This window comes from Octopus bimaculoides, chromosome 1 (genome assembly GCF_046866305.1).
Source record: "Octopus bimaculoides isolate indiv1 chromosome 1, ASM4686630v1, whole genome shotgun sequence".
Classification (NCBI taxonomy): domain Eukaryota; kingdom Metazoa; phylum Mollusca; class Cephalopoda; order Octopoda; family Octopodidae; genus Octopus; species Octopus bimaculoides.
In genome coordinates, this window is record NC_142928.1 from 117,093,158 (window position 1) to 117,117,978 (window position 24,821).

At 36.2% G+C, this 24,821-nt stretch overlaps 1 protein-coding gene across 2 annotated transcripts; it reads right to left on the reverse strand.

Annotated features, from left to right (window-relative positions):
- LOC106876877 (uncharacterized) lies at positions 1-24,821 on the reverse strand. Of its 2 annotated transcripts, none has more exons than XM_014925620.3 (11): positions 24,433-24,821; positions 17,101-17,597; positions 16,150-16,211; positions 15,016-15,120; positions 14,498-14,570; positions 12,464-12,619; positions 10,783-10,930; positions 9,024-9,193; positions 8,024-8,160; positions 6,409-6,597; positions 1-935 (listed from the first exon to the last, which is right to left on the reverse strand). In XM_014925620.3, exons 1-11 carry the CDS (start codon positions 24,547-24,549, stop codon positions 385-387), a joined length of 2,205 nt encoding a protein of 734 aa, XP_014781106.1. In that variant the 5' UTR covers positions 24,550-24,821; the 3' UTR covers positions 1-384. The 2 variants fall into 2 exon arrangements, with proteins under 2 accessions (XP_014781106.1, XP_014781115.1); XM_014925629.3 differs by having other exon boundaries at positions 24,499-24,813.

Sequence of the window (24,821 nt, forward strand, 5' to 3'; positions counted from 1 at the left end):
TTTACGAAAGTAAAAAAATTATTTATTTATAAGTTTTAATCGTTTGTTAGTGATGGCTATAGTTATCAGGTGAATCTGATATTTTCAGAATTGTTTCTCCTCTTGGGGAATAATTAGCTACAACTTGCTGTCCTTGGCATGAAGTATGGCTTTCACAATGTCAAAATGTGATACCATAATGGTATTGTAGGTTCATTTATACCTTAGCACAAATGGTTTGTAAGTCTTGAATTAAACTTCTCAATTTTCGCTAAGCTTAGGACTATATCCGGCTATTTATTGAAAAGCCTCAAAATTATGGAATGTTTGATTTTGATTTGTAGTGTAGCTGTTATCATTGCTGTTGTTGTCACTGTCCTCATTCTTATTGCTGCTAACGTGAATCTATTCATGAAGTGAAATATCAGAGGTCTTGGTTGGTGTGTTTGCCAATGTCATGAAGCCGTTAAATAATTCGTTTGTTTCATTACTGCGCAATGTATCCAGATGAGTGTTTAAAGGGTAATCAGCAGGTAATGGCTCATCAACTCTAGATCTATAGAAAGATGACTGGCTTGCATCTGACATCTGCACGATTTCTGTGGAGTTAGATTTTGGTGCTTCATTATTTGAGCAATGATAATACATGGGGATATTTGAATGCTCAAATTCATTGTCATTGAAATTATATTTTCCAGCTACAAAATTACCATCCGTTTGCCCGATTTCCGAATTGCCAAAATAGCTAGATGGGTATGCACAGAGGTTTGGGTAGTTGACGTACTGTCTTGGTGGACAAAATAATTGTGTTTGTGGTCCAACTGGTGCAATCTGTTTATGAACAAAGCACTCGTTTGCTTGGTATAAAGGTATTGAATATGGACACATATGTATAGGTAGTTCCTGCTTTATGTAATTTTTCTTGTTTGCATTGTCATTAACCACAGGAATTAATCCTTTAGTTTAAAAGAAAAAGAAAATATTAAAAAAAAAAATTAATACAAAGAAACAAAAATCTATTTCTCATTCATATATGTTATCAATGTTTATTTTAATCAACAAACATGATTTGAACTTAAACGGTCGAAAATATCAAAATCACCACTATAAATTACCTTGAAAGTTTCAAATTGATGAAAAAAAATCTAACATAAGTTATATGCGAATTGAATACTTCTGTATTATTGGTTGCCTTGACTGATCATACATGCACATACTTTCTACTCAGAAACTCGTCCCTCTAAGGCGGCGAGCTGGCAGAATCGTTTGTCGTTGTTTTTTAGTAGAAAGTGTGTACGCTATATGCGAGTCCTGTTATTGTTAACGTTATTTCTTGGATTGTTGAATCATTGTTATTACTTGAATTTGTTAGAATCTTTATTTGTTTTCCCCATTTATGGGCGAAGTTGTGTAGAACATTATTATGGAGAATAGACAAGTGCAAAATGGCAGTTATGCTGCGGTGACTGGAAAAAGCCTGTCAGTGGAGCTACTGCAGGTCCGTGAAATAGAAGTCAAAGACAAGGACTTCAAGAAATACACCACCTTGTTGAGAAAGGAGGGAGACCGTCTCAGACTGACGCCTCCCAAGGAAGTTATTGAGAATACAGAAAAGAGAACTATCATCTATAGAACGCTAAACATGGCGTCGAAGAAAGTAGAGATAGCAGCCGTTGAAGTGGTAGAGGAAATGCTTGAAAGAGGTGAAAGAATCGACTACATTCTACACCAGAGGACGGGAGTTCAGCACGGTGGAAGTGCGCTTCGAAAATGAAGCAAAGTAGTACTCCACTGTAGCCTTGAAATCAGCGGAGCGGGCACTACCTACTTACTGTGGCAAACGTGTGGCTAGAGTAAGGATAGGTAGAGTGACCCCTGAAATTGACGAGGTATGGCTGGTGGCAGTCATCCTCTGTCATACAGAGGAAGAAGCAAAAGTTTTTAAAATGTCAAAGACTACAAAGGTGAACTGATGGGGATATGGGCTAAAAGTAATAGGATCTTTTTTAAAACGGGGGCCACATTTTTCATTAATGTCTTACGTAGTGTTTTTGGTACCGAAAGACTTTCAAACTTCGTATACTTATCTATTTTGTGTTATAGAACAGAAAAATATTTTTGTATTCGAATTCATTTCATCTAAAAAATTGTCTTATTTCGATAATTTCAACCAATCACTGACAAGTATTCAGTTGTTTACATTTACTCCTTGGCTGATTAAGCGATGTAAAGCGTATTTAATCTCCATACCTTCGTTTTATTTGCTTTTTTCATTTTAAATTTGCTTTAACCCTAACCCTAGGGTTAGAGTTAGGGTTAGGGTTAGGGTTAATTGTTTCAGAATCGTTTGTTTATGTAGTCGGCACGTAATGTATATCGGCTGAATGGACGTCAGTGATTGGTTGAAATTACAGAAATACGACAACTTTAACATGGAATAATTTATGGATTTCTTGTTTTTTTAAGAAGACTAAGAGAAAAAGATGTTTTATATGACACATTCTACCAGTGTTCCAAGTTTCAAAGTGTTTCGTTAATGAAAAATGTGGCCCCCGTTTTAAAAAAGATCCAAGTAATAGTCCATATAAGCCTGGCAGACCTCCATAAGAATGTGGAAGAGCTGGTGTTGCCAGATGAGACTAGATTAAGGATTGTTGTGGAGGGTAGACCTCCAATATGTTTTGCGTGTGGAGTAAGGGTACACATGAAGGCTAAGTCACCCCAGAAACACGAGGAGGAAATAATAGAAACAGAAATTCAAGAAGAGAGTACAGCTGTAGCAGAGGATAAAATGGACAAGCAATCTACGGTGGTGAAAAGAAAAAAGAATTTAGAATCACCACCTAAAAGCTCCAAGGAAAAAAAAAAAAAAGAAGAAAACAAACGAGGAACAAGAAAGAAAAGAAAAATGGAAAATCAAATGAAAAATCAAGTGAAATGTGAACTCAGGAACCGTTGTCTTCAACCAGTAAGGAAAAAGGAGCATGGCAGGAGAATGAAAACGAAAGAGACAGCGAATTTGAGACAGAGAAAATTGTGTCGGGCGAAGAGAGTGGTGAAAGATATCAGAGAAAGAGATGCCTACAGGGAGAAATTTACGAAACCGCGTAGTATACGAAAAATGTGTTGAAATCGAAAAGATGGTAACAAAGATGATAAATGTTATCAGAGTAAAATTGGCAAACCATGAAGGTAAGAAGGGCGTGCTATTGGAGAGAGATTAATAGAACAGTTTGGGGGAAAAAAAAAAGAGTTGAAATATCACCACTTCAGTTTAGATACGACGAGTTGCCGCCTGTTGTAATTTTCGACTATATAGTACAATATTCGTCGCAATTTTGTGTTAAAAAAAATACGTGACTAAAGTGAACTGTAATTTAAAAGAACAATAAAATGAAACTGCTTGCTTTGGGGGGCGAGTAAGCCATTTCATCCTCATTTTTTTTGTCATAGTCCATTCGAAATGTGTTTTATATGTACCCCAATGTCTTGTTTTGTCTGTCCTTATGGTGTCCACTCTTTATAAAGGCCATGTGCCTAAATAAAAGAAATTGAGCAGGCAGAATCGTTAGCACGCCGGGCGAACTGCTTAGCGGTCTCTGTGAAGTTGATGCATGAGTTTGTGTTGAACTGTTTATTGAATTGCTGCCAAAGATGTTGGTTGTTGTTTGTTTCCCATTGTGGAAGATGGGGAACCGGGGTTGTGCGGCCGCGGCGAGCAAAGGAGTGGACACGCGAGAGTTAGAGGTTCGCGAGAGTTAGAGGTTCGCGAGATGGGGGTGGAGCCTAAAAAGATGAAGGAGAGTGAGAAATTAATCACAATGGAAGGAAACATTTTTAAGCTGACACCGCCTGAAGAGCTATCGGCCAACGTGACAGAAAAAGAACGGTTATATTTAAAACCATGAAGGCAGCCACGAGAAAGATAGAAATAGCACCAATAGAGGCCATAGAAGAATGTGTTAAGAATATAAAAAGATTCACAACATACATTACGAGAAGGAGAAGATACGTCACTCTGGAGGTGCTCTTCACAACGGAGGAGGAAGTAATAAAGCACTCCACAGAGGCAGTAAGGACAGAGGAATGGATACTCTTGCTTTTGTACTGTGGCAAATGTGTGGCCAAGGTGCGAGTGGGTAAAGTACCACCCGAATTGAAAGAAGAATGGCTGATGACAGCCATAACGTATAATATGATTGACGGGAAGATTCTGAAGGCTACAAGAACTCAGAAGGTGAACTACTGGGAATATGGTATCGAATTAACGATTCAGGCAACGACGGAGGACTTGAATAGTGTAGTAGATGAGATTGTGCTGTTTGAAGATGTGAGAATGAGAGTTACTGTGGAGGGTAGACCACCATGTGGAAAAAGGGGCCACATGAAGGCATGTTGCACCCAAAGAAAGCCACAAACAGAACAGGAGGAGAGACATGAGAGTGTGGACCAGGTAGTACAGGACATGGCAACAGAAAAAGAAACGGAGAATTGGATTCACTATGGTTAAAAAGAAAAGAAGGTGGAGCGGAGGAATGAGTTCTTCGCCAGAGAAGCAGAAAAAGAAGAGAGAAGAGGCGAGAAAAAAAAACTGTGAAGGAGGGCAGTAGGAAGGAAAAAGAAAGTGGAGTTACCAGTAGAGAAAGAGTCGGAAACCCAACTGTATGAAAGTGAGATGGAGAGACTATTTATGAAGGAAGAAAAGAGAGAACCAAAAGTCCAAGAGAAAAAGAAAGAAGATACGAGGAGGAGACAGAGTGTGGTATTATGTGACGTACCCAAAAAATGTTAAAACAGAGAAAAAGATAATCAAGCTTCATTCAATAGTAAGAGTGAAGGTGCCTTCATACGTCTACGCGGAGGATATGAAGGCAATATTGATTGAAGAGGAAAACTACAGAAAATCGAAAAAGATGTGTGGAGATAGCATTGACCCACCAGGAGTGGAGGTGCAATTTAAAGAGTTACCACCAGTGGTAAATTTAAGAGATATCGATCCACTAATGAAGTTCTACTAAAGACAAAAAAAAAGTATGAAATTAAAGAAAAAAAAGAGCAATTGTAGATAATACATATAACGGTTCAAATGGTAATGTATGGAAGTGGGGCCCATGCGTCCATTTTCATTATTTCATTTTTATATAATTTTCATCTCATTTACATTCGTTTTATGTTTTTGTCCCCACTGTAGTCTTGTCTGTCCTTATGGTGTCCCCATCTATGTTTAGGGCTTTATGCCTAATAAAGAAATCGGTATCCCGTCTCTGTGAAGTCATTGCGTGAGTTTATGCTGAAATATTTATCGAATCATTGCCATTGTTATTTGATTTGAATTGCTGTTAGAACTATTGCCGTTGTTAATTTGTTAATTGTTGTCCCCCCCCCCCATTGTGGGAAAATGGAGAAGAAGCAGGAGGGAGGCCCAAGTTATACGGCCGCAACGAACAGAGGAGTAGATGTGCAAGAGTTGGAGGTGCGCGAGATAAAGGTGGAGCCTAGAAGGATGAAGGAGAGTGAAAAATTAATCACTAAGGAAGGTAATATTTTGAAGCTAACGCCACCTGAAGAATTATCGGTCAACGTGTTAAAAAGAACGGTAACATTTAAAACCATGAAGACAGCCACAAGAAAAATAGAGATTGCACCGATAGGAACCGTAGAGGAGTGTAGCAAGTAGTTGAAAAGATTTACAGCATGCATTACGAGAGGGAGAAAATACGTCACTGTGGAGATGCGCTTCACATTAGAGGAGGAAGCAATAAAGCACTCCACAAAGGCTGTAAGGTCAGAAGAATGGATGCTCCTGCCTTCGTACTGCGGCAAACGTGTGGCCAAAGTGCGAGTAGGTAGGGTGTCACCCGAGTTAAAGGAAGAATGGCTGATGACAGCAGTAACATACAATATGAAGGATGGGAAGATTTTGAAGGCTACTAGGACCCAGAAGGTAAACTACTGGGGATATGGTATTGAATTGACAATACAGGCAACTACGGAGGATTTAAACAGTGTGGTGGATGAGATTGTGTTGCCAGAAGATGTAAGATTGAGAGTTAGTGTAGAGGGAAGGCCGCTGATATGTTTCACATGTGGAGAGAGGGGCCACATGAAGGCGTGGTGCACCCAACGAGTACAACAAGCAGAACAGGTGGAGAGACAGGAGAGTGTGGACCAGACATTGGTAACAGAAAAAGAAACAGAGAATGGATTCACTATGGTTAAAAAGAAAAGGAGGAGGAGCGGAGGAATGTGTTCTCTGCCAGAGAAGCAGAAAATCTTTCCTGGGTACCCTGTATCTATCATCGTTCAGGAACCGACCAAATAAGTACTAGATGAGCATTAAAGTTGATAAAGCTGACTGTATCGTGTCATTACATGTCTTCGCCACGTGCTAACTAATAATTTATGTCAATAAATCATTGAAATACTTACGGATTTCTGAATTTAAAATGCTACTTTGTATAGGTTTCGAATTTGTTGAGACAGTGGTGGTCATTCGACTGGGAATAGAATTATCTTTGAAGTTTTTCTTATATTCAAGAATTGTTATTTCATCACTCTCTGCAGTTCCAGTCATTTCCAATCGAGGTTCTTTATGGACAGCATATTGTAGATGTGTATCTGAAAGTGTTTGGCACGTTATCTTATATAGCATACTATAAATAGGATTCGAAGAAACAAATAGAAATTAATGCGTTTGATTAACAAGAGAAGTTTTACTAGAAGATCGCTCAGAACAAAGATAATTTCAGTTTATTACTGGTATTTTATTTTTACCTATGACAAAGTAACTCCGACAGGATTGGCATGTAAATTCCTAATGATTATGTAGTCTTGTTCAATGCTGTTTTGGGCATTAGAACCTCTGGTTTGACTTTAATGAGCATAAAACCTATATATCAGATGAAAGGAGGTTGGAGGTATACTGTTAATACCTATATTAGGAAATTGGCTGTGCTTTGGAAATTCTTTTCAGCGTGTCTCATTACGGAAAAGTGATTTATCAAAATAAGGCGCCGGGCAAAATGATTAGCGGCATTTCACCTGTCTTTATGTTCTGAGTTAAAATACCACCGAGGTCGACTTTGCCTTTCATCCCCTCGATAAAACAAGTACTAGTTGAACACTGAGGTTGATGTAATCAACTTACGCGCTTCCCCGAAATTGCTGGTCTTGTGTCAAAATTTGAAACCAATACTGATTTATTAAAACGTTTTAGTCATTAGTACATATTACCATATCGATATTTAAGTATTTAAATATACACTTCAGCTGCAATCCGTTTCAATTCCTAATATTTGGAACCAACAAGGGAACTTTTAATTGGTTGTTGATGCTTTTCCCAAGTCATTGATTACTTCTTTATGTTGTAATTTAAGGAAAATTCAGATAATTTCATATTACATCCTGTAAGCTCAAAATAATGTCAGCCGTGGCATTAATATCGTTATATTTTGGTGGTGGTGGTGGTGGGGGGGATATAATATAAGATTAGTATAACCAATATATTCTTCTGCTTATTAGAAAGACAGTAAAGTATAATTCTATATTGTTTTTATAGAGAAGGGACACGTTGGATAATATAATTCTAGGTATACTATGCCTAAAAAAATTGATTATCATGTTTGGAACACCTGGATTAACAAATAACATGGTGAATTTTTGCTTTACTTTTGTTAAAAAATAGGATACCGAAATGTAAAATTGTAATGCCTCAGTAGAGACATCACTGATTACTTTGTGTTGTAATTTAAGGAAAAAATAAAGCGATTCAGATAATTTCATATCACATTCTGTAAGCTCAGAATAACACTTATTAACAATTATGAACTGTACAATAAAAATTAAGTGTTTTGCCTCTGGAATAAAAGCAGCACTGGTGATGAAAAGCAAACTGATGTTTTATATGTTTTATATAGATGTTAACACCTGGAAATATTACTTAAAGGCATTACATCGAGTAAACCTCCACCCCATGCATATATATAAAAATGTCATACAAATTATTTTATGGGAAGGTGATAGCACAATTAGTAAGGGATCTCACCATTTGTCTCCAGGTACTTAGCACTTGTAGTTCCATCCATTTTGGAATTAGGTCTCTTGACCGGTGACGTTGCAACATTTGCAGCACTGTTATTGGACACACTTTTCACATTGAGCCGTTGTACTTGTCCTTCATGGCTAGACAAGAGAAATAATAAACAATAATAAAAAAGAACAAGAATAACGGCTTCTAACTCGTATGCGAACTAAGTTGTTTAACAATGGCTAAAGCTCAAAGGAGGATTTGAACTTAGCACTGAAACATGAGATGATCCTGCATCTATATCCTCAAATCGATATGAATTGTATTTACTCATGGTATTCATTTTCAACTAAATTCGGTAGCATCCACAGAAGCTTTCACATCATGTTCAGAGATATTAACAGTTTGTATCTTTCTGTCTCATAGTTCAAACAGATTGTACAACATTCGTGCGAACATACACTCTGTTAGTTCATTCATTAGTAGACCGACATCATGTTCAGTCAGCTATCTGCAACTCATTAGTGAACTGAGTCTCGTAAAAGATCTCCTGAAACGCAACATGGCAGATGATTTGAAATCCCGATCCATGAACTGGAACGCTAATAAGTATTTCGCCGCTGCCCTAGAGCATATTTATCTTAGTCTTTCTTTTCCACCAAGCACATTAATAACTTTTTGTATACTTGTGCGATTGACCTTGATAGATTGAAATTCTTCGACCAAACCCTCCTCCTGAAATAAGACGGAAGAAATTGAGCTAGGACGTGCATGTCATAAAAGTACTCAGTTTTACTCTTGATAGATCTTACAGTCGTGACCTACGCTATTTACAGCCAAGTAAATTGGGCCATTGAGATTTAAGCATCTTTCAGAGCAGAAACCGCACAAGATCAATGGAAAGATACGAACTACCTTCTTGATGAATGTTGTCCGATACATCTGTGGCTGTCAGAGAATGTTAGTGGATGTAAGTGCAATGAAATATAAAGAAAGCCACAAGAAAGAACAAAAATACCAAAATTCGGAGACTGGAGTTAGTTTATTGGACGTGTAATCTTGATCTTTATTCGTTTTGATAACTTTTTGCACCGGAGCCGTTGTTTTTCTGGAGGATGCTATATTCGGTTGATTACTTTTCATTGTATTCTCTTTCATTATGTAGTCTTTACTGAGAATATTTGTAATCTGCAATGAAAATAAACGACTTGAATCCATGCAAATTTACAAACCACGAAGGCTATTATGTGAATAAGTTCGTACAATGTCATTAATGCATTACATTTTCTTAAGCTGCATCCACCTTGTTGCACCATACTCAATACAATTGTGTACCATAGTGAATGAGGTACATGGTAAGCTAATCAGTATAAACAGTAGTTACATGAAGCAGTTTTAGGATGTTCACTATTGATACTATTGAAATTCTTTCATATATTTTTCGTATGGCTTAGAAGTAATGAGAAGAGTGAATTTAATAGAACACACGTAATTTGTAATGTATAAGTGAGACGAATCAGTGAAAGAGCTTCTACACAGTCAATTGCCTTCCTTGAAATAGCAGCGTAGTTGCCCTTATATGGCAGCACCAGATGAGTATCTTGATTCTTTAGATATACAGTTTCTGTGACTACTTTATTCAAATACATTCATAAGAAAAGTGTTATTTGAAAGAGTTCTGACTGCTATTTCTAGCAGATCAAACAAGAGCAAGATGTTTCCTCTTCTGTCCAATCATCGAAATCATTTCAATGGTGTATCAGCAAACTTGAAGATTGCAGAGTACCACTATTAGAAGTTCAAGTTCCTAAATGCTGGTTTGTTTGTGACGGAGTGCGAATACCATAAATATTTAGAAATGGAAGAAATGAAATACACGTTAAGTGTTATGAATTTGCCAATGACATAAAAATATCTTTGGGAAGTTGAACTCCTGATTAATACCAGACAACCAATTTGTACCCTGTCATTAGAGTTTTATTTGTGGTCAAGATAATACTTTCAGTATCCGGGAACATCTAATGAATATATCCAAGAACTGTCACATGTGTATTTGTAAACTATACGGTAGCAGAGTTATGGAATTCAGAAATATTTTGTTAGATTTCTGGTTCTTTCAAGGAAGTCACATCTAACAGGATAGCGTCATGAACCTGAGTAAGATTTATCTTATTGACTCAACACTAATAAATCTGTATTTCAGCACTTACCGAACTCTGTTAGCGCTATAGTCCAAGGAAACTTGTGTCAGCTGACAATTGAAGCCAAACCGAATTCTAGAATTTGTCAGGAGCTACTGCTTGCTCTATCTTAAATCTAAAACATATATTTTCCAGAGGTGATGGATATCTTGACACTATTCTAATAGTCTTAGAGTAATAGAAATAATCGCGTCATTCAGGGACGTTATTGTTGACAACCAACTTGTTATAATGAAGGCATTAATTTCACAGTAATATACTGAGTTTGGTCAATTAGCTGTCTGCTACAACCCAAATAGTCTTAACTTATTGAGGAGCAGCGTTCACTCATGGGGCTGCTACAACTGATGAAGAGAAAAAACACTGAAACACAGTGAAAGGGAACTCAATTCATTAAAAGATCCCAACCAACCTCAATTTTTTTTTATCCATGTGTGATATGTAGCAAAAAGGTTTTCCCAACCAGAGTAGCCTAATCAGTTATTTCTTAATACATCGCTTCATTAATAATTTAATACACAGAAACATTAATAAAAAATTTAAAATGTAAGCAGATTATTATGATTTTTTTTTTACCTGAGACTGTAATTCTTGTGGTAAGATAGTGTTGACTATTTTTATGTAATTAACACCTAATTCTAGAATGGACGCCATGTCAGTTTTCCTGCCTCTGACGTATGGTAGTAGTACTCTTAATTGACCACAGCTTTCTTTAATGCGTTCTCTGCAAATGAATGAATAAATATATAAATACGTTAATAATATCCAAAGCGATAAATTAACGGTTTAGTACTGTATACAAATCTAAGACGGTACTGCTCTAATACATGGATATCAAATTCTTAGATCGAATGCCAAAATAGAACTTTTAGTTGTTTGGCAACGACTCATTTACCAACTTGCTACAACTAAGTCACATATAATCACCTCCATCTGTATTAATAGTAGCTTCTAAAACAGCTTCTGAGCTGGTAACATGTCCATCACATATAGGTATGTCCACCTGACTCACTTCCATCTTCTCCACTTGTCATCAACAGTGGGTCCCACTACTCAAGGTCCACACTGACTGCTTCGCATAAACCTTCATATGAAGCAAATCATCCTTCTAGAAACTATTTGCCAATACCCCCCCCCCCCCGCCACAAGGAGATTGAAACTGAACACATTTCAGGCTAAATATCAGCCTGAGAAGACTTGCAAAGGTCAGAGTTTCTCTCCTCCACATCTTCCTTTTCAATAATACAAAAATAGTCTCAATATCGTATGCGTGTGTATATATATATATATATATATATACACACACAGAGACATGGACATTTGTGCGCATGAATACACAGAAGCACATCATTGACATGCATACACAAACACACACAATCGTACACAAATATACATATGGACATACATACACATACACCCGCACACACATATGGACACAAAACGGACTCGCCCACGCACATGCTGACATACACACACACACACATTTTCCACTCCTCGCTTGCCCGGCACAGAAACATACACGGATTTACATACATGTTGACGTATTGATTCGAGAGATATATGTCCACCACACATTATTTAACAAATAACTGTTATAGTCTGGGTGCCAGCTGGAAGATTTCTACATGATGAGGTACAGTTCAGTGGGGGAAGCACATCATATATAATGGAGATGTTTAGATGTATTTATGAGGTGCACTTTGACCTACGAAGAAGGCAACGTGAAAAGAGTCATTCTGGAGCATCATTATATGATGTGAAAAGAAAACTTTCAGTGGTGTTCAAAATTACAAATTATTATATATCGTCCAGATTGTTAATGTTTAATCCAGTGATAGAGAGGTCGTCTCCAAGCAATATATGGGAAATATTGTTCAGGAAATTAGTTTGAGGTCAAATTTCACAGTTCATTTCGTTGATGATTAATTTTTGTGGTGAAATGGATAAGGGGGAATCTTATTCTAGATATGATGCCAAGTAAATTCTCTAATAAGAAAAACTGGACTTAGCACACTAAACTAATGATTCACTCATTAAATTTACTATGTACAATTAAGATGTCCCTTAATATATGTTTAAATCAAAGAATACAGTTAAGGGATTGCATTCAACGTCGACGTTGTGCAATGCTTACAATAAAATATGAACTACCAGCTGGCTGACTGTCTGGTAATGTATTAACTCAACTATCAGTATTCACTCTTAACGAGTAATAGTCAAGGATATTACATACAACTGAAGACAATGTTCTACGTACCGACGTAACTTTTCCTTGGCTGTGTGATCATGTCCGTTAGAAATGTTTGGAGATTTCAACTGACCAGTGATTGTTGTTATATTTGTTTGTCCTAGCCTGGTAGCATATTGGTCGAATTCACGGATATGAGGCGGAATTCCTTCATCGCAATCAACACTGAAACCAGTTTGAAAGCAAAAAAAAAAAAAAAAAAGAAAAAAAGTGATTACTAATAAAGATACAGAGTTACATATTTTGGGTAAGTCACAATGGATAATATCCATTCCAGTATTTTAAATCACAGCTATATTATCTACTCTTGAAAGTAGATCCACAGCAAGTTTTAAAGTTAAATATAAAAAGGAAATAATACAACAAGCATTCTGGTTCAGCGCTGTAATGATTGTAACTAATAATAATCCTTCCTACTGTAACTCACACTTTTTGTCTCCTCTTTCCCAGAGTAAGTGATAATTAATAATCAATCTCCTTACCACATCAAATGCTGTTTATAACCTCTGACCTCTCCTGTGCTGTGCTGGAAGAAGAGATCCACCGGACTCTCGACCCGAATGTGGTAGTACTAACGAGGAATCGATTTCGTTTTCTTCTGTTCTGACTGTATACAGAACTGTAACCAGTAATGCTCTAGAAATGCTGTTTGGCAACAGCCATGGTCTCGACCTCTAGGGCCCTGCTGTCGTTGCTGTTTGCCTCATCCTTTTTTTTCTTTACCTATTTTGGAAAGAAGGCTTTCATATGAGCGTCTGCCTTGCACTACCAATCTGATTGACCTCCCTGCTCCCTCAATTGGGTACAGCTGAAGGACGTAGTCTTGTGTTATTCGATCAGGACATTGAGTTTCCTGCATACCCTACCCAGCCATGTTGTTGCACTTTCATGCTCACAACATGTCCATATACTTGCATAATGGCAACAAGAAGCCAGATGTCAATTCTTGTGTCAATATCCCTGGCAGTGATCCTTGTATTCTTATAGAGTGACACTAGCCTGTGACATGCTAGATCTGCCTCCTCGCCTGATTCTCTGACTATACAAATGCTTCCATATAACCCGTCCCGATCTAGAGGAAATACATCCTACCACGCATCAGCTAGGATTTAATTACTATTGTTGAGCGAAAGAAGACAGAAGCGATCGTTACCTCTTAAATAATTACCATAATACAGCGTGTCCTGCACGACAGCCTTAATTTCAAGAGAAAACCAATTTAGTTAATTAAGGCTTCGCGTCATAGTCACACCCTACCATAAAGTATGCAATAAAATGGCTCATTATTATGCAATTAAGATATTAGTTTCAAATTTTGGCACAAGACCAGCAGTCGTGGGGGAGAACTCCGAAAGAATGAATGGCAAAGCTGACCCCAGCAGAATTGAACTAAGAATGTGATGCTGGAAGAAATGCCGCTAAGCATTTTATCCGGTATGCTAACGATTCTGCTACTCGCAGCCTTCTGCTAGAGTATTAACGACATAAATGAAGTGGCTAGAGCTAGAATTCGAATCCTGTCAAGTTCGCATAAAAAATAAAAGACAATATTTGTTTTTTTAAAAGAAACCACTTTAAAGGGCTGAACAAATATAATTCGATATGATACACTTGAAAAGGTGGTGTTTTAGCAGTCTCTAAAGCGTCAAATTGAGTGCCTTACGATACAGGTTTCGGCTCGCTGCTCTCTGAGTTCAAATGCCGCTACGGTCAATTTGTTTTTTATTCTCTAGAGGTCAATAAATAAAGAACAATCCAGATACGAGGACAATTCTTCTCTCACTCTTTCTCTTGGGAAGAAATCGGCTGCAACTCAGGCTATTTTAAAACTACCAGTTTTAAAATACTAGGTCACACCGTATGTTTCAATAGTGCTTCTTCGACTCCATCAAACATTAAAGATCTCTTCTATCGTTTCTCTTGAAAGTTATGTGGACAGGGATTTCTATAATAATAAAAGCATGATTTAAGATACCACAAAATATTTGTACAGAATTTTAGGTCAGTACCTTTATAAGAACTATTTCAATTCGCCATACTTACTCTGCTAGATTGGTAGAATCCTCTGAGCAAGAATTAGTATCACTTGAGCAAGTCTCTGTAGTCACTTGTTCCGCTTTAAGGAAATATACATTTTTAAAAATTATGTTATAACTTGAATATATAAACAAATACATGAAATAAAAAATAAAAGAAATACTTATGTAATGTATATTTTCTTTCTTCAAACAATAACGATTATTTCATTGATTTGAATAGAAGTTCAGTTCAATGAAACATTCGTCATTTATATAATATTTGAAGGCAATGGACCATAGAATCGTTCTAGGGACGGATAAAATGTCTTGCGATATATAGTTGCTTCCTTTTACGTTCAGAGGTCAATTTCTGATTTATTCTTCGAGATTTGATGAAATGAATAAGTACTGGTTTTGATATTCTTGAGTATTTTCTCCCAACAAAGTGTAACCATGCATATCAGAAATAAATCACTTGTATTATGTTTTAATGAGTGAAAATCCAAGCCCAGATTAATTCCTATAAAGACACATACAACTAACCTTCATTCAGTTGAACAGATGTCAATTTGCTGTATTTATTTTGGACAATGGACTTCGTGACTGGTTGAACAACGGTTTCATCAATACCATGGAGTTTAAGATCAACTGAAAAAAAAAAAAAAATGAAATAATGAAATTAACAATTATTAATAAAATAAAACGAACATAATTTCCTCAGTTCCTATTTTTTACGGAAATTGTTTTCTTTTGATTTGCTTATGTATCAAATAAAGAGATTTATATAAAATCTTTTTCTTTGCACAATCATACTTTATATATTGTTATCATTCAATTACATCTGATAGAGACGGTCAAAAATTCAAACAAAAAAGCCAAAAGTTCTTGTGAAGGTACCTGACTTTTATTCAACCGATAACGATTCGGATTAATTTAAAGAACTGAGCAAAACCAGTGGGTCAAACTTTATTGTTGAATCATCATTTTGACTCTCACAGATAAACAATTGAGAAAGCTGCGATGAACATCAATTTTGGTGGAACTTTTTAAGTGTCTGAATAAGAAATCTGAAGTTATGCAATATCATATTTCACGAAAAATGATATCAGAAGGACGTTTGTATCAGTGACATGAATCAATTAATTTGCAGAATCAATCATATAATTCATGATTTTGACGACAAGGAGTGTTGGGATTTACTCCAGTTTTCACCACTTTAAGTGACTGAGTCATTTTACTTTTCAGGTCATTTATCGCAAATTTTATTAATGAGAGAATATAAGTTAACACAAAAGCCTACAGAAAGATAAGGAAACTCCAGCATTTGTAGTAGCTTTTCGGTAAATATTACATATATTCCGAGTTCAAATCATGCTGAGGATTGTCGTTGCTTATCTTATGAAGTCAATGAAAATAAGTACCTTACTTGTACTGGTATCGATTATTCTAAACAATCAGATTTCCTTAACCTATTACACCAATACCAGAACTCATTTGTACATTTTTCGATTGGTGGCGTATGTTTAAAACAAGATGGATTGGGCTATTTGAGAGTTAAGCCAGTAAGCATGAGGGATGAATACTTAAAGCGTTTTTACCAAGGAACTGGTACAGAGATGACGGCTCATGTAATTCAATAATTATAAATATAATAAATAAGCTTTAGAAAAAACTTACCATCAATTTTAGTTGGAGAGACTCCGATAACGATAGTATTTTTGTTATATTTACTGACATATCTAAACAACAAGAGAGATTTTCTATATCAAAACGAAATTAAAAACAAAGGACAAAATACAACTGTTTTCAAGCAAAAATAGCACACTTTTATCTTATAACTTTCTTATATTCCTTTCCTATCCAACAGTGCGCTACGAACAGTTGATAACTAAACTTTCAAGATGTGATTGTAGCAAAGAATGCACTAAAACTTTTAAATATTTTTGAGAAAGATCTGCAAGATAATTATGCACTAGAAATTAAACAAGTTCCTAAGTATTTTCTTGAAAAATTGATGAATTCTACCAAGAGAATCGACTGAATACATTAAGGGATAACATACTTAAGTATGTAAGTGGTTTGATTGATAATGATTAGCTATAGTAGAAATTTTGTGTTTAGATAATCCCCCCAAAAAATTTTAGCGAAGCAATAGTGGGTATTATAAGGAAAATGCCCAAATTAAAAAATAATGCTGTAAGTCTCGTAACTAATGTTATCATTTTATAATGTTTTGGTGAATTGCCTATAAGAACCGAGTCTAACTCCATGTCGTAGTGATTTTCATTCAGCCAGTCTATGATTAATATACCACGAGATTTAAGTTTGTAAACTTAAATCTCGTGGTATATTAATCATATTTTTGTATCAGGTTGAGAAGTAAGTGCTATATCCTCAAGACACTAAGTTGCATGAAGTGAATTATATGTTCTTCCTTACAAGCTTCTACTTTGTAAACGAGAGGAGTGTTTTTACAATGCTTTGATGAAAGACACCGCCACGTGCTATACAGAGCAATCAATAATGAACGACTAAACCAAACCACTTATCAACATTACAGAAAAACTATGCACAAATAAAGCAAAATAGACATAATTTATAAAAAATATTTTAGTGAAAACGACTTACCTAATGGAAGTTGTAAGACTAAGTAACTCTTGATTGACTAGTGGGTTTACTAGAAGCCATATCAAGCTATAGGCTTGCCTGTTGCACATCTCATACGCACTTTCATCATCCATACACACTTGCACTTGATGACCAATAGTGAGCCGGGCTATTATTTCAGTTAGTTCTGTACACCATTTCAAGTTGCCTATCACTAAAGAGACACCGGCTGAGCACAACGGAGTTGATTGTGGTGATGGTGAGGCAGTTGGAATTGGTGGGCAATCTGAGGTTGTTCGTTGAGTAGCTGCAAGTGGTGAGCTTGGAGAAAGTGACTGAGCTGAAAGTGGTGATTGTGAAGTTGAATTATTAAGGCAATTGGGATACTTATCTTTGGATGGCCCTGAATCACACAATACTTCTGTGCTTGTTGGAATCAAATCTGACGAAGAATCATCTGAAGTTTCAGGACTTGAACAATTGGTACAAGTAAGATTTTTTTCATTGCCATCGTTGACCTAAACAAGAAAGGGCATAATAGATGGCTTCGAATTTAAACTGATTAAGTTCTTTTAGCGAAAACAGTGTGTGGCACGTTAAACATTAGCTGAAAAACTATAAATGAAAACTCTTGCATCTCGTAATCAGAACAAGATCCGAAATCCAATGTTATAATATTCTAAGAGATGAGACTGTAGTTACGTCCCCGTTCGTTAACACTGCATCTCAGGAGGCCTTTAACTCAAGGTGTTGCATTGGTCAGGGCAGTACATAGCTGTACTTACCAAGGCATCTTTAGAAGGCACAATCGTCGTTAGTCAAGTTTGTCTGTTGATCATAGATACCCGAAAACGCCAACGACGGGATGAAAGTGATTTGTCCTCCAGCTGCGATGCTGCTGACACTTTCATTGTACATATCTCCCGTTTCCCGTGGAGACCGGCCGAAAGTTAACAAGAAGATCAGGTAAAACGGCTGCGATTAACTGGTCGCACCACCCTGAATTAGGAGGATCCAAATTAGTCTTGTGGAATCCACTTCATGGGAATACAAGAAGAAGAAAACGTCGTCACACTTACATCGACAACTTGATTGCAGACACTGGCCTGGAATGTATCCAAGACCTCGAGGCGGTGAGGTTGGACCAAGAAATGTTGCGAGTGGACTTTGTTGCTGCAGCCCGGGTAGGAATCCAGTCATAATAGTAAATATTGCATTCTCTTGGGAAGGACGCTAGTATATAGCAAGTAACTTTTCCCACTTTGTGAATCGACAGAATCCTCATCAGAAGTGGATTCCAAAGATGCCTTGATAAGTACAGCCATGTACTGCCCCGACCAATGCAACACCTTAAGTTAAAGGCCAACAAGCTCTACCGCCATTGAAGGTTGTTGGAAGGTAACTGTTTTATTTATACAACGTATGCTGCCACAAAATACCAACCAACAACTTTCCAACTGGTGTCTGATACTGCTAGCGATTCAGCTCTTTCCTTCGTTGTGACTACTACTACTTCCCGCATTCCACCGAACATTTATATCAAAGGATAGAGGATATTTTCGTAGCCAGAAGACAAATATATTAAGCTTTCCAATAGAATTCATTACCGTTATAACTATTCGAATATCAAGAATTAATTAAAACCAAGGAAAATAAGGAAATAATTAATCTGTTCGTACGTCCTGTAAACTAGTGATTACAAAAAAGTAACCGATAGAATAAAGTACCAGACGTACAAAAAATTGCGTGATCAATTCCTTCTTCAAAGCGGTACTTCAGCATGGCTGCAGTCTAATGACTGAAGCAAGTAAATGATTAAAAAATGTATATGTAACTAATTAAAAATATATTGAGAAAAATAAAACGCACAAGAGATATTTTGGGTACGGAAAAGTAAAGCGTTTAAGGGAAATAATTATTATTTATAATTCTAAGTTCTCTCCCTTGATATTTTTTTTTTGCCAGTATTAACATGATAAAAGTTGTTAGCTGGCGACTAAAGGCACCATCTTCAATTTGTCACTATTTAACCCCAGGCTAACCCTTACTGGGCACGTCTATGATCGTTGACGTTCCAATTGTGACCGTTTCGTCATTTCGTATATTTATGACCACATGGTCTTATAAACACTGTATTTTTAAGGGTATAGGATATGGTTTCAATGAGTGATGACTGCTATCTTTCGTAAGCTGAGTGACTACACAGTGGTTCCCACCTTTGTTACACGTCACGTCAGACTTGTATTATCTTTTTATAGTATGAAGAGTATGAAGAGCTGGAACGCAAATAGAATTAAACTCTCAACGCAGTTGCTTGATTTGCTAGAAATAGATCCATAACATTCTGAAATAGCACTCTACCGTTTTTATTTTATTTTCAGAAGGACATTGTTTTAACATAGAAATGGCTAACATGCCTTTGATGATAGATCTCCTTAGTTAGAGATAATATGGAATTAAAAAATATCCTCCATGGTGCCGAATAGTATTCATTAATTCTCAATGGCTCCATCCACCTAGTTGTTGATAAGCAAAACTATACAGTTGTAATCTGTATATCATTGGTTGCACACAACATTTCTTCTTCATGCACTACTGAGGTGAAATTCTCTCACCGATATATCTATATAGAATGATGCAAGAATTTGGAAAATCCTCAATGATATAGAAAGCATTCATTTTCAATTCATATACACTTCGGTGTTGTTTTCTAGTCTTTTATCATTAAAATTAATAATGAAGTTGAGGCGTGTCGCTTAGTGGTTAGGGTATTCGCTTCACAATCATAAGGACGCGAGTTCAGTTCCCGGTGGCGCCTTATTCCCGTTGCTCCAGTCCGCTCAGTTGGTGAAAATGAGTAGTACATGTATTTCAAAGGGCCATCCTTGTCACATTCTCTGTCACGCTGAATATCCCTGAGAACTACCATAAGGGTATATGTCTTGGAGTGCTCAGCCACATGCACGTTAATTACATGAGGACGCTGTTTCGTTGATCAGAGCAACAAGAACACTCGTCGTCGCAATCATCGGAGTGCCAGTAATAATTAAGATTCACTACAGGCATATTTTTATTGCCATTTTTTGATTCACTACATTCAATACGTTAAGAATCATTGACAGCGTTGATACGGTGATGTATTTTTCAGCCTACCCAATTATATAAGTGATTCTGCCGAGTTTACAATCGATCTTTTAAAGGTTGTTAGCCTGATAATATTTTGAACTCAGCAGTAAAGCTCATGATAAATATTTTGAGCAAGCTGTACTGAAACCATAGAGAATTAAATTTTCTTGACAATGTTACAACACAATCTGGAGCTGTTGGAAGGACACTGACAAGTTTTCGACAGAGAACTTTATATCGTATCTTTTTTTTTTTTGTTGCAATATTTGAATGGCGCTCTCAAAACTGGTGATGAACACCAGTCTCTCGGATCTTTGTGTTTTAGAAATATATATCGGACTTTCAGATTGTGAATGAGTCAACACATTAGACAATCGAGAGGAAAGTCGAAGATTCATCTGTACACCAGGTGTGTTGTGTGCGGCCGACAACTTAATTATAAAATAATCCAATACATCTAAATATGGATGAATACAGTAGTATCTAAGAATAAGCTCCGTAGGTTGCACTGGTAATAAGGTGGTGTTAAATTTCAGACTGTGAGTAGAACTTCAAGAGGAAAATTGTCAATGTTCCTCGACACAGAACAAATTTAAACGACAGTTTCAAGTTTACTCAAACAGACTTTGAGATTAGTTGCACGTCCATTCATAGGGTTTAGCTGGTTGAATTACAGATGTCAGCTAATTTTATACTGGGGTAAAAGCATGAATGGTTGCAGGTTTCTAGCAGGCCAATCACCGGCTCACTACACTTCTAAAAGTGCAAGGGACCAGAAACTGTAACTCGACAAAATTAAAAAAACTGCACGGGAAATTGTTTTCTAAAGTATTGGTTTTTCAGTCTCCCCGCCGAAATATATATAACCGTTATATATATACTGTATCTTATGTGCACAAAAAGATATACGACTGCTGTGGTCAAGTTTAGAGCACTACGTAGATTATCATTATTCAATCTGATCCTTAGTATAGTGGTTGAGCAACCAATATACTTAGTCGTATTACTAGTTATGCAGAGCAAATGTAGAACAAGTTTATTTTATTCTTTCCTACGTACGTTCCACCATTGTCGCTGTTTGAAACAAATGATTGTGTTTATCGTAAATTGTACGTATGTATGAATGATAGTTTCCTCAGTTTCTGTCTATCAAATCCCATTGACGAGATTTTAGTGACGCCGTGGCCATGGTAAAAAACAATCGCCACGGTGCCGATTGAAGTTCGTTTTGCAATGCCTACTTCAACTTGGCGGCGAACTGGTAGAGTTGTAAAGGGCGTCGGTTAGAGTACTGTGCAGTATATATATATATATATATATATATATATATATACATTTCAGCACATTGAGTTCAATTCTCGGAGTTCACCTTGCTTTTCATTCTGTCGGAGTTGGTAAAAAAAGTACCCAGCCAGGCTGGTGGATTGGTGAGAAGTGCAAGAATATTTGACAGGTTGCTTTGCGGCATTTGTTACGCTGAGTTCAAATTCGGCCATAGTCTACTTGCATGGTAGATTTAATTTATCAACCGGTTTAACAACACGACAGTGTATACAGGTCTCTTTAGCAGCGTCCTTTCTGTTGCGAACTTTTTGATCAGGTATCCAGTTTGAGGACCCCTCCTTCTTTCCCTCTGTGCCACGTGGTAGTCTAATGCTTTCCCTCCTGACAAAAAGAAAAGAAAAAAGATTTCGTAGTCCGTCCCAGCGAATTACACTGAATGATACAAATCTGGCTGTAAATAAGTACCAGTAGAAAGCGTTGCTTAATATAAGCAACACAAACCGCTTATGACGGCTAATGATTACAAACAGGTAATACTTCTGCGGAGAACCCCAACACCGAAAAAAAAAAAAGAAAAAGTAGACAATGTGTTTTACTCTAATAGAAACGGAATTACTGATTTAATAACACTCCAAAAATTATGACGCTAATCGAAGTATATTATACTTAAATTATTTTGTGCCAAAATAACGTTCACATGTACAAATTCTACGTGTTGACCCAAGCTGTTTGAAAAAGGTGTGTCTTCAGAAAGACAAGACACTTTGGATATTGTAGCCTTGACCCATAAAGCGCTGGGATTTGTACTTACATAGCATGGACTGCTGAGCACATTTTATGAAAATGAAACTACTGTGCACACATTAAAAAAAAAAAGATAGCTAGAATATCTTCTTAGTATATAATGGTGACAAGTTTTACATCATCTGAAGTCATTAGTTGAATTATTAGTCCTCTTGCATTCTGGCGGGTATCGGAGCATTTGAGTGACATTAGACCTCAACAAATGCTCATAAAGTAAATGCATCTATCTGGGCCTCGATCGTGGCCTGTCAACCTGTGCCTGACGGCCTCGATGGTGGCCCGTCACGCTTTATGTGTTAAGTACCAACTGGAGTGGGCATGGGTGGAATGCTTTTGATCATAGGTTTGTTCAATCAGGTTTGGGGTCTTATCTGTTGCTGTCACAATTTTTGAAATTTGAAATATTGGCGCAATTTTTCACGTTGAATCTGATTCTGTTATACATTTATTTTAGAAAAACGTTAAAGAATTAAAGTTTGATAAATTTTACTCTATCAAAAAAGAGAATTCGGAAGCTGGTATTTTCTACGTGATAGCTGCCTATTACAAAATGAAATCAGAAACATTACAACGATGAATCGTTATTTAATAAAATAAAAGCAAAACATTACAACGACAAAAGTCGTAAGACATGTTGAAGTTTTAAGTTTTAATGACTGAAATAATGTGAAACGATCGAACAGATATGTAAATAATTTCAAAAGGAAAAAACGAAATTTTGTGAAAAATTACAAAAAAATGTACGTTAGTGTTTAAGGTTAAAGTTAGGGTGTAGGGTAAGTTTAGGGTTAAAGTTAGGGTGTAGGGTAAGTTTAGGGTTAGGGTTAGGGTTAGGGTTTAAACGATTGAACAGGCAAGTAAATTATTTAAAAAGGAAAAATTACAAAAAAAAAAAAGCTACGTTATAGTGTAGTAATAGTTGAGTTCTTGTTAACAAAGTACATTTTTTGCAACAACAATTCAAAAAAAGGAACTTCAGAAAATAGGCACTCGTCAAAGAAAATACATGTGGTGGTAGTTTTAAGCATTTAAGGTGCCTATAGTAACAGCTTGCTTGTTACTATGCAAACAGGCATCAATGTGCCCGTAGCTTTCGATTGACTAAAATTACCCAAAATTTGCAAATTTTCAAAGCTATTGATTTTTTATTCATTCATTTATGGTAAAAATGAATTTCATTTTCAGAATTAATATAGAAAGCTATACCAGTACTCTCGATTTGAAAACAATTGGAGCAAAAAGAAAGAAAGAAAGAAAACGTGACAGCAAAGATAAATTTGATCTAGAACATTGGGTAGGTTTCGAAATTCAGATGTGTGACAGCTATTCTCCTGCCCCCTAAATGCCGCTAAGTGGTAAGAATTTAATCGAGAATTGAAAATGCTTCGCTTTACCTGCTTGCCTGGAGCTCACCTATTAACTCTACATCATTATTGTAAAAACTTAAGTAAAACTGCCACACGCATATCTTAAATTCAGCGTAACTAAAAAGTGTACCCTGCAGACATTATTTCCTCATGTATTTCTTAAACACTTTTTTAAAGAAATTTTCCATAGATACGTTTTCGTTGGTGTGCACTACGATTAAGGGTTTTAAATTTTATGAAGATAAATCGTTCTCTACACGCTGAATATATCTCCGGAAAATTTTACGGAACCATACGTATTTTAAAGGAAGTCATAGGGAAACAAAGACGTGGGGTACACACTTACGCAGTTAAGACTCTATTCGTTAAAGACTGAAGCTATTTGTGTGGCTGTTAACGTGAGAAGATAACCTTACAAAATATCATTAATACATTTTAATACAAAATGCCAAAAGCAGTACAATTTATAAAATTAAAAGAACACCCAAAACTATTCATGCCTTTCGATACATAGCAATATAGCTAGACATAAGAAAAAAAAGGTTTGCATATAGAATGTACTCATAAAAGGAAATTGTTGAAAGCAAACTTGAATTTTACGGGTAGTTTAATAAACCATTGATTTTATAAAGTATACTTTAAAAACTATAATACAGGACACGGTATTTAAGTTTTAGATTTAAGTTTTAAATTAAAAAGATATGTATCCCGGGAAGGCCATAAAACAATGAATAAAAGGTAAATAAGTGGAAACTGAAATGAAATTACTAACCCATTCGGCACAATTTTTTTTCATTAAGGTCGTTACATAGTTAAGAGCAAAAGACATAACACCTACCACCTGATCGAAACCAATTTCAAACTCGTCTGTAATATCATCAATATCCATCGAAATAAAATCAATTTCGTTTCGGTTATTGAAGTTTCTAGATATTAATTGCGGTTATATATAAAGCAGTGAAACGAAGTCTAGAAATACATACACACCGTCATTACTGACAAATGTAGTATTTATGAAAGTGCAAACCAATTTAAGTCACGTGATAATTAACTGCTGAATTTTGAAAAAAATAAACCAAAATAAAAAAAAACAGGAGTCAAATTTCCGTTTATTCAGCAATATTGTAAAAAAAAATTTATGTATGTATTGCAATAAAATAT